General features: G+C 44.1%; 1 protein-coding gene across 1 annotated transcript; it reads left to right on the forward strand.

Moving 5' to 3' along the window:
- Window positions 1-4,309: 4,309 nt before the first annotated feature.
- On the forward strand, window positions 4,310-11,490 carry LOC140540762 (uncharacterized). The gene has a single exon (XM_072663189.1). It carries the CDS (start codon window positions 4,310-4,312, stop codon window positions 11,369-11,371), a length of 7,062 nt encoding a protein of 2,353 aa, XP_072519290.1. The 3' UTR covers window positions 11,372-11,490.
- Window positions 11,491-11,731: the final 241 nt, after the last annotated feature.

Raw genomic sequence — 11,731 nt, forward strand, 5'->3', positions numbered from 1 at the left:
TTTCCGGTTAGTCCAAAGAGGAGCCTAAAATAAAAGTCCCCTGGAATCTCTTTCAATCTGAACTGAAAACTAGTAGTTATTTATACACGTACTATTAATAATCATTTAATTATTAATTTAATGTTTTCAGAATGTGTAAGTTATATAATAATAATAATAATAATAAAATATTATTATATAATAATCAAAGATAATAATTAACCATTTACAATGGGAACTGCACTAAAGAGCACTGATACCAAACCTGTAAAATGAATAATAAATACAAACTAGTATATTATTATTATTATTATTATTATTATTATTATTATTATTATTATTTATTATTATTATTTATTATTATTATTATTATTAACAACAACAACAACAACAATACACTAGTTTGTATCTTTAACAGACAAACAATTTAACATTAAAACATTATTATGTTTTTATTTTTAATTACATTTATTTTTTAAATGAACTTATAAGTACACAAATAAAAATAAAAAAACAATTGCTAGGGAGACCTTATTGGCTCATTTGACAACAGCATATTCAGCTCTCATGGCAACAGTACGAATCTCCAAAACTGAGAGGTTTATTTGCATTAGATGACTTAACCATCAGCTGACCAGGCTTATGTTTGGAGGTATTGTTAGACAACTAGCTCTGGCTTTGGACTGGGGTCAGCAGCCTGGTTTGTACAGTAAAGAATTCGGCAGCATTTCATGAGTGCTTAGCATTCCATTCTCGAAAGGTTAGAGCCTTAATCATCAATCAATCAATCAATCAATCAAACTTATTTATATAGCACCTTTTAGACAAATAAAATGAAATTCAATGGGACTGATAAAATAAGGATAGGATAAAGAGAAAGAACAATAATAAAAAAGTAAATTAAATATTTAAACTACGTTATCTAAAAATAAATACAAACTAGTATATTATTATTATTCTTATTATTATTCTTCTTATTATTATTAACAACAACAACAACAATACACTAGTTTGTATCTTTAACAGACAAACAATTTAACATTAAAACATTATTATGTTTTTATTTTTAATTACATTTATTTTTTAAATGAACTTATAAGTACACAAATAAAAAAAACAACAATTGCTAGGGAGACCTTATTGGCTCATTTGACAACAGCATAATATGTACACAGTCATATTGGAATGTTATGACCACCAACCTAATAGTGGGAATGACCACCCTTGGCTCTGATGATACTAGTGAGACATTAGGTGATGGAAGGTCATCAGGTCGATTTCTCTGTAACACTCGCCGGAGTCCTTGTTCCCCTCTAGCATCACTGGCCTGTGGGGCACCTCTGATGTGCTGTTGGGAAACTCAACGTGTGAGTCCATTCTTGAAACACCTTCACTACAGCGGCTCTAAAACATCTCACAATGTTAGCGTCAGTTTCTGAGATGCACAATATTGACCGCTCCAGTTATACAGTTTGGAATGAGGTCGGACTGGGGCAACACTGGCACGTATAACTAAGCGAGCACACCAGTCAGTTGTAGTCAACAGAGTGCAACGCTCCACTGTGAACCAGTTAATGAACACCTTCCGTCACCTAATACAGCCAAGGGTGGTTAGTCCCACTATTAGGAAGGTGTTCCTAATATTCTGATATGACTAACTATATGCTAACTAACTATATATTAACTATATGCATATATGCAACTATACAAAACGTTTTTGGAATGAATTAAAAGAGAATGGCTCTAAACCAGCAGTACAACAATTTACATGGACCTGTTCAGTAAAATATTGCTTATCCAGAATTTGTATGATTCCCCAAAAACTACATTGTAAATTTTCAGTAGATTTCAGATCAAACATTTTCAAACATTAATCAAACATTTTCATTTTATCTTATTTTGTCTCTATTTATTTGTAAACAAAATATCAAGTGTCAACCCAGGACTGTTTTATCTGCGGGGTACGTTTGACCTCTGCACATCTGTCAAAAATAGAACATCTAAATATTGTCCAGAGGAGAAGCTTTCAGAATAAAGATAACCCAGGCCTCATGTTTCTAGCTTGGGGATTTCCTGTTTCCATCTTCGGACGCTTTGCTCCACCCAGGCACCAATAATGTGTCTCAATGACTCACATTTTACACATATTTTATTAACATACCCTTACATTCGTAAGGTGTGTGACCCCGTATGGCTTAATTCAGTGCTACACTACACCACACTGTACACAAGCAGAGTTACATAAAAAATCACACACCTTCAAGGTCAAAGCACTGTGGAATTGGCCGCAGCTCCGTCTATCTCCTTACACTATTCAGCTCTCATGGCAACAGTACGAGTCTCCAAAACTGAGAGGTTTATTTGCATTAGATGACTTAACCATCAGCTGACCAGGCTTATGTTTGGAGGTATTGTTAGACAACTAGCTCTGGCTTTGGACTGGGGTCAGCAGCCTGGTTTGTACAGTAAAGAATTCGGCAGCATTTCATGAGTGCTTAGCATTCCATTCTCGAAAGGTTAGAGCCTTAATCATCAATCAATCAATCAATCAAACTTATTTATATAGCACCTTTTAGACAAATAAAGTGAAATTCAATGGGATTGATGAAATAAGGAAAGGATAAAGAGAAAGAACAATAATAAAAAAGTTAATTAAATATTTAAACTATGTTATCTAAAAATAAAAGGTAAATAATTAATAATTATGATAAAAGTTCAATAATTAACTTTTATCATTATTATATATATTATAATTATCATAATCATCAATCAATCAATCAAACTTTATTTATACAGCACATTTCTGACCAGTAAAATTGAAATTCAATGTGCGATTGATGAAATAAGGATAGGATAAAAAGAAAGATCAAAAAAATATATATATTTAATATAAAAATAAAAGGTAAATAATTAATAATTATGATAAAAGTTCAATAATAAAACAAAATCAAACAAAATGATTAAATAATAAAATAAAATAGACTAAATAAAACATAAAATATTGCAGAAAATGAAAACAGATCAAATACAAATCAAATTAATGACTGTATAATGGCAATATTTCATGGAAAGGAAAATGCAAGACGGATAATGCAGGAACCCAGCTTTTAGCACAGCTAGCGAACCAGCTATAGGCTGCAGGCCCAAATACATCCAAATCGCGACCTCTCCTTGCTAGTCTACTTGCTAATATCATTTTCGAGCTAAACCGTGAAGAACTGGTACACACTGGTGTGCAGTTCTTCAGAATCACCCCTAAATACGACACCTTTTCTGAATAACGGTTTGTCTTACGCTCAGTGTCTTTCAAAGCAAATGCAAATGATCTGTCCCGCTAGTATGGGTCTAAAATTAGCGAGGCCCTGTGACTGTGTCAGTCCTGTGTGTCAGATTCCAGCAGGGCTGTATCTCGAGTGGAGCAGCACCTGCTGCTAGCTGTAACACTCTGGTAAGCTTGGCACAGGCAGTGAGATCCAGCCAAACACTTAAAAAAAAATCAGGTCAGGTCCGTTAAGTCCTTTTTTCTGTGCATGCTTCAGAGGAAGGGACACGTCGGGCCCTTTTATCACATCCCTCTTCTTTTTAGCAGCCTCGGCCCACATCTGAAATAGCCAGGCTGGCTGGGAGCAGCTAGCCAGCTCAGAGAGGGGTTGGACCTATGTCAGGACCTATGTCAGTGCAGGGTGGACTGAGTGGATGAAGGATCACTGGAGTGCTCAGGAACGCAGACCCCCCTGTTGGAGCCTCACCGTCAGCCCGAGGTACAGTACATATCTGTCTCTTGTAAATGCTCTCTGGACTGGTGGGTGTGCTATTCCATTCAAAATGGCCTTACGCGGCAAAGCAGCAAATGGCAAGTATATATTTGAGAAAACGGTGGTGGTTGGTTTCCTGGCAGCTCAGTTTACTTACTTTTAGTCATTTGTAATGACACTCGGACAGTCCAGCTCACTGGAGAATATGGGAATTAAGAGAGAATGACAAATTCGACTGTTTTACATCGTTTGGTTAAACAATAAAGCAAACCTGAGTCAAGAATTAATGCACGCACTTAATATGTGGACGTATTAGAGCTTGACATATGCATGTCTTGATGTTCAGAAGTGTGTCTGGTGACTCTGGGAGACCTCAGGATCAGCATTTATCATATTTCGAAGAGCTACGACACTTCATTCATGGCTGATTTCATTTGTTTATCCTCTTCTCAGGTCTGAAAAACCTCCCACATCTTTTGAATGGCCAAGACAGAGAGTAACTACTGCATTTCCGAAGCTCCGGGCAGTCCAACTCCGACTAGTAAGGAAGGGGACTCTGCGTGTGGAGCAAAGAAATGGAAAGCTGGGTTCTAGAGGGGGACAGCTACTCATTCCTCCGCAGTGCTCCACGCAACTTCAACCTGCAGCACCCAGACGGGCCCAATCGCGTGGAGATCTTCGACATCACCAGCATCCCTGGTTCTCGTGGCGCCATTTCCGAAACCACCTGCCTTTGTGACATTTTTGGAGACGATTGTGAGTCCCCTTCTCTTTCCAGCAGTCCAGCCTCGACGTCATTTCTGAAAAGGGAAGTGGATCCACACTTACCAGTAGAAGATGTCAATGATTCATCGGGGTCCTATCATACCGCCCATAGCTCGGAGCAACTGAGTGACACGAGTGATTCATTTGAGGATTCAAGAGACAGCCTTAAACGTACAAGGGACTTGCCCTTACCTGAAACTGGGGAATCGAGGGAATCAGAATCACTGAAGGATTTGACCTCCTCGAATGATAAAATTGCTCCTGAAAATGGCTCACCTTCACCAGCCATTGTGAATGATGGGGATCTGTCACATACAGAGAGCCAAGAGGAATCGAATTTGACTCAAAATGACACAGATTCATCGGTCCAAAATGACACAGATTCATCGGCCCAAAATGATAATGATTCATCGGCCCAAAATGACACTGATTCATCGCCCCAGCTGCTGGTAACATCAACGTCTGAATTCAGAGACACGAATAGTGGAGTAACTGATTCATCTCGAGAGACGCTGAAATCTGAAATCGAGACGATCACAGAGCAGAGTGAGACCGCCTCACCTGAGCGTAAGGACTTTAGTACCCCACCTAGACAGCCTGACAGTCCATGTTTAGATAACCAAGTTCACACAGTCGCATATGAGCCTGTCGATGAGTCTTCTCCAGAGATAACCCCATCAGAAGCTTCTGCTGAGGAGAGCAATGTGGTCACCTACCCTGGAGGGACAGAAGCAAAGATCTTTTCTTCTGATGTCAGAAGTAACTGCAGTTCGCCCATAGAAAACATTTCACGAGAAGAAGAAACAGTAAAACATGAGTGTTCAGCTGACCTAACTAACGTCTCACCACTCCAGAGCTGTCCATCAACACCAGATCCTTCAATCAGGGCTTTAACACCTGCCTCTATTTCTCCTCCTCCACTCATGGAGACACATATCCACTCCAGATCTGATGTCACACTCCAACCAAATGTTTTAGCAAGATCTTCACCTGAAACCACCAGCCACCAGTCAGCTCCACTAGCTGATGATAAACCACCAGAAGAACCATCAGAGGAGCCACCAGAGGAACCTACCGCTATCCCTTCTCCAACTCCTGCTGCTGAGGATAACACAGAAATAAATAGTTCATTTGAGCACCAGCCTCACATCGTTTCTCCCGAAGCAGCAGAAATAGTGCCCTCACCTGATCCCAGAAGATCGGGATCATTCGCCTCGGACGCAACAGGGAGACTCCAATCCCCTGAGGTTAGTGAGTTCTGCTCATTTGTAGGCTCTGCAGTGGCTGCTCACTCTTCAGAGCCTTCAGTAGTCATACATTCACCAGTGGGTTACACCATCAGCCCTTCACCAGAATTCGAGAGAAGGGTTTCTACAGCTGAACCTGAAGCTTCAGCATCCACACCCGAGATCCCAGAAACAGACGATCCAGCAACTCCTATAGATTTCCGAGGTTCTGTTTCCTCACATGATTCAAAACTATGCCTCACACCTGAGTCCAGGAGCATTGCATCCACGCCAGAAACCAGGCAAGATGTTCTTACACCGTCTCCTGAACTGAGATCTGCAACTTGTTCTCCAGAAGTCAGAGTGATAGCGTGTAGCGTCCTGCCGCAAAAACCATTGTCACCTCAGATTCAGGGGATTACATACAGAGCGGTTTCACCTCAAAACACAGTCCCGCCGCGATGTTGTGATCTCGAGGGAATGACATGTGCTGAAAGTCCTACTTTTGAGGTTCACGTCCCGGCCAACTCGCCCACCTCAAAGCTGGCATCAACACCTGAAAACATATCTAGAGCTTCGTCGATGACTTTAAGCCTATCAAGGGATGCAGCATCATCCCCTGAAATCAGAGATCAACAATCACCTGACAGATTTAGTGATCCAGTGTCAGTTCCAGAACCTTGCATCTCGCTGGAGCCAACCAGCGAGGAGGTGGATCTTCCATCATTTGCTCCTGATGATGGACGCCAGTTTTCTGGCCAGTTAGAGCCCTTTCAAAGCTGTAGCCGTGCTCTGGATGAATGCAGAGACGTTGCTCCTGAAGCTCTCAGCCAAAATCAGATAATAAAAGATCCAGTATCTGTACCTTGTGGTGGTGCATTATCTGTTACACAAATGGAGGAAAGTACAAAAATGACCAGTGAGAGCATATCAACTTTAATTCCGCATGAAAATTCATGGCATCCTGCATCGCAGATAATGTTAACAGGACCTATAGCAGAGGAAAGGGACTTTCCGGAAGGCAATGGCAGGAGCAGTGGAACAGAAATGTTGGAGAGAGAATCAGGAGCTGGGGAAAAGCCACCTGTCCATGTGCCTGTGAGACCTAGGGAAAGCCCCAATGTTTTCCATGGTGACAATGATAGAGAGAATGACAGACAGTCATGCAGGAACAAGGGGTGGAGTAAAGAAAGGGTGGTACAGGAGGAGCATACATCAGGAAAAGGGGAGGAGAATATAGCAGAGGGTAGTTACAGAGGGGAACAGGTTGAACTGTCATTCAGGGACAGGAATAGAAAAGGTCCCACAAGCCACAGTGCTGCTCCCTCAAGTGGAGACCCAAAGTCTGGAATTCCAGCCCGCTGTTATTTTGAGTCTCCCCTGACAACTCGGCAGCAACAGAGTCTTCTCCGAGCACAGGGCTTACAAAAAGAGAACAAGAGCGGTGCCAGGAGGGTCCAATCGGCTTCCCAGAGCAAACACAGCGGTGCTGGCCGTCTTCCTTCGGGATGTACCGCTGAGACCTCCGGTATGGGAAGCGAGTTTGACGAGGCAGACAATGAAGTGAAGTGGTTCACAGACCTGGCCTTCAGGAGCCTATCCAGCCCTCAAGGGGACTACTTGGATGTCTACAGCTCTAGCCACAGGTCGTCTACAAATGTCTCACAGCCATCTACCGCGGACAGTCCTGGTGCTGCTACGTGGATGTCCTATGCAGATTTGCGTGCCTCAGCATTGCAGGAAAGCGATGCCCTCCAGTGTCACACTTCATCTTTTTTGGCCCAGGGTGCTCTGGATCCATCAAGGCGTTTTGAGATGGGTAGTTTTGAATGTGTGGATGTAGCAGTAGAGAGCAGAGAAGAATCCAAGAGGGGGAAGAGGACAGTCCCGAAACGGCAGATCCAACTAAAGAGACGCAACAACGAAGAATCAAGGTCTGTTGAGAATGCAGGAAGTGGTGTGGAGTCACCGTCCACACAGATGCGCTCAAGGGATGTTCTTCCTCGCCAGCGTAGCACCCCAGATGTTGGGCACGAGAATCTGTCCGAAGGTGAAACTGAGATTGAGACTGATGGGAAGATGCTGCAGAAATCCGCGTCTTTTGATGGAACCTCAACCAAGACGAAAATGGCATCCACCATCATCAAGAGTGTCCTTTCCAAGAAAATGGAGACCAAGGAATCTTCGAGAAGTGAAGATTCAAGTCCATCTGAGGATAAAAAGAAACACCCTGAGGCTCTCTCTGCTGGAGTATCCAGCAACTTAGAGAGGCACAGTTTAAGTTCTAGCCTTGCCTCTGAATGCAGTCTATCCTCTGAAGACTATGCTGGCAGGGAAGACAGAAGCCCTCATCTTCAGAAGAAGAGCTGTGGGCCCAAGGTTCCCCCCAAGCCAATCTTCAAACCCAATTTTATACCTGCTTCCAGTAACTCTGGGACAGTTGCACTTCAGGGCAGAATGCCAGTGAGAGATCAGATGAGGCCTAGAAGGCTTGATCGCTTGGAAAGCAAAACACCTCCAAAGAAACAAATCGTGAGGAAGAGTGAACAGGAGGCAGAAACTTGTGATTTCAGAGAGAGGTTCAGCCGTGAATCAGCAAGTGTCACTGGCAGGAACCCAACGTCTGCGGCCACCCGAGCTGCAAGCACACAAAACAGGTTGGCAAACAGAGCCTTGGAGGATTGTGCAACTCCGGAAACCCCTAAACAACAGGCTGGCAGGAAGACGTTCTTGTCCAAAACGCCTGAAATCACTCTTAAGCCTTGCACCACCAAGGACAAAAATAAGTCTTCTCTAAAGGTTTCCCCCTCTCCTGATCGCTCGATTGATGAAACACCAGACGAGTGGCAGACGAGATTCAAACCAGACACGGAGGTAGAGAATGAAGAAGATGAAAAACCTACCTCAAGACCTGTTATGCATAAAGTCAGGGATGTTAGGAAGCTGGTGAAGAACACATACAACCTGTCCTTCAAAGCCTCCAATACCACTCATCCTCCCGTAGAGGACCAAGTCCCTCAAAAAGAGAAAGAAATTCATCATCCTCAAGCCTTGCATATCGAATGCAAAGCTATCAGCTGGAAGGACAAGCAAGCATCTGACAAAAAGGTTTCCAGCTTAAAACATCAAACACATCATCCCGACAAATCAGGGACACTGGGGACTTCAGAGATGACCACAGATAGGAACACTATAGATGTACAAGCCAAGACCTCCCTGCCAAAGGTGACGATGGAGTCAAGGCAAAAGACAACAACTGTTCAAGTCTCTGACATGGATACCTTTGTTGTATCGAATCCATACAGCACTAACACATCAAAACCACCAGAAACTACTGAGCAGAGCTCAGATCTGGACGTTCCTCCTAGACCTACAAGTAAGGAAACCTCAAGATTATTGTTTCTGCAGGATAATACACCTAGTGATCTGGGAATACCACATGGGAAGAGTCTGAGCAGTAGCCACTCAGTATCCATGCTACTGAAAGAAAAAGGCATGCAAGCTGATATTGGGGTTTGCGATGTCCTAAATGAAGGTGTCGGTGCCACCCCCAAGCACATCAACAGACTAGAGGTTCCCTTGCAGACCTGTGTACCAGAAGACACCTCAAATGAACCACAGAAAGCGAAAGACAAAGAAGTAGAGACGCGTTGCACACAGAACAGAAGAGCGTCCATTGACAGCTCCCTCCAGACGACTCAATGCGTCTCGCTGGTTAGGAGCTCTCCAAAGCCTCCAAAGGAACTGAGAATAAGTCCCAGTGGAACACTGGCAGACTACCAGGGTCATGTAGCTTCAGTGCAACCTTCAAAGGAAGCAGAGAAGATAACAACTCATGAGACAACTCATGCTACCTCTGTGGCAAAACCTCCAGCTCCCCTTGCAACCTCAAACAAGGTAGAGGTGAGGTCATTTTCTAGCAATGCAAAAAGTCATGCAATGCCAGTTACCACGTCCAAAGAAATCGAGTTACCTATACAAGTGAGGTCAGTATCCAGTGACCGACCCAAACCATCTGTGCCACCGAAACCTTGCTATAAGCAGCCATTTCCCGAAATTAGCTCAACATCAAGTGACTCTCCTAAAACAGACATCCCAGCTATTTCCAAACAGCAAACACATGCAAAGAGTGACGTTAAAAAGAGCGAGACGTCAGTGGCGGTGGCACAGAAGGAGCAATCAACTGAGGTTGCATCAAGCAACACCAAGAAGTTAGCTGTCTCAGCAGTATCAAGCTACAAACCGCCATCAAGTTCTGAGCCAAAACCAACAACATCGTCAGTTGCTACTGCTAGACAACAGGTATCCATCACTTCAGTGCAAAACCCCAGCAGCTGGCAGCAACTGGACACGACTACCAGTGAGGAACAAGTGATGCCAGTCAGTTCTACCAGTGCATCCAGTCATCCAGTCTTGCCTGTAGCATCACAAAGCCATACCTACATTCAGCCTTCAAACACAGCATCAGCTAGCAACCAGTTACACAAAGAGGACTTCCATTTCCACAAATCAGATGATCCGCCCAGCTATGATGAACGAGAAAGCTTTAGCCCCTTGAGGCTTTCCGATCTGCCCCCTAGAAGACTCGACCGATACCATCCCACCAACAAACCTTCCCCATGCTCCTGCACGACAGGTTCTCACTCACATCCTGGCCATCCCTACCAAGGCTCGCAAAACCGCACACCACCAGCCTCGCGTTCACCAGGACAGGTACTTTCATACCCAGGTGCTCTACCAAAGGCCCAGGTCCGTCCCCATCAATGCAGACAAGATGGCCAGCCCTTAATTTACCCATCAGTCTCACCGAAGACCTCGGCCCCTCCGGCCCCTGCTATGATTCAACCTTTGCACCACTCATATCCCTGCCCTGCCCCAGCTGCGCAGTCCTTTGGTGATGAGCAGCAGCCATCTTCCACTCAGCAGATGGAGAGGCATCCGGCTAATCGCCGCTCACCACAAGCGGGGAGCAGTGCAGCTTACCGCGAGCACAGCCGCTCACCCAACATAGCTGTGGACCCTAGATCCCAGTTTTTCAGTCCACACGATTTACCACCAGCTTTTAGCCATGACTATGGAAGTGACGGTCCCGGGGGTGGTGGTGTATTGTACCCGGAGAACGCCAGTGGGCTTGGATATGGGCAAGGCCCTCGCCGTGTGCTTCTAGACCCTGAAACGGGAAAGTACTTCTATATTGAAGTACCGATGCAGCCACTGAGGAAAATGCTGTTTGATCCAGAAATAGGGCAATATGTGGAAGTCCTAATACCTCAGCAGGCGATGTCCCATTCTGGTATGTATCCTCCAACTGCTGCTCCGTACCCTTCACCCCTCCATGGTCCAGGGTTATATGCACCCCAGTACCTCCCCTATGGTGCACCACCTCATCCTCAGTCTGCCCAGCAACCACGACATCAAGAGACCTCTGTCTCCACGTCGCTCCATCAAACCAGCATGGGATATGGAGGCTCAGCAAGCCAGACGCCCAAATCAGAAGCAAAGAGCCATCCATCGCTGGATCAGAGTTATTTAGAGGGCATGTATTACATTCCCACTGGGATGAATGCAAGCCCTAATTCTACACCTTCAGACTGCTACCACAAACCATCACCAAATATGCCTGCCTCTGGGGGCAGGAGAGCGTGATCTAGTAGTATGTGTAGCTTAGTTACAGTTAGTCTTTGGTGGTAGGGAAGGTTTTTGAGGAAGGTTGACGTTGACATTTGACATTTACACCTTAATCTCAGTTAGATCTTCTTTTTCTTTGTTTGCATACTAGGCGCTTTATCTCCACCTCAATGGACGACACAGTAGCTCAACTGTTGGGTCCTCACATTTGATGACAGAGAGGATTAGATCCTGAATAACTGAAAAAAAATTAATTGGGAGTGTACAGACGGCTGCAGAGCTAGTACAATTTCCTGGGTTTCTAATTAGGACCTTTTTTAAGGAAATCACCAAGAAGCCAAGGTTCTTCCTAAACCAACATTTGCTAACCCCAGAAAT

The sequence above is a fragment of the Salminus brasiliensis genome, chromosome 19 (genome assembly GCF_030463535.1).
Source record: "Salminus brasiliensis chromosome 19, fSalBra1.hap2, whole genome shotgun sequence".
Lineage (NCBI taxonomy): Eukaryota > Metazoa > Chordata > Actinopteri > Characiformes > Bryconidae > Salminus > Salminus brasiliensis.

Bases quoted from the DNA above. Each gene is read 5' to 3' on its own strand.
- LOC140540762 (XM_072663189.1), top strand. From the start codon at position 4,310: ATGGAAAGCTGGGTTCTAGAGGGGGACAGCTACTCATTCCTCCGCAGT.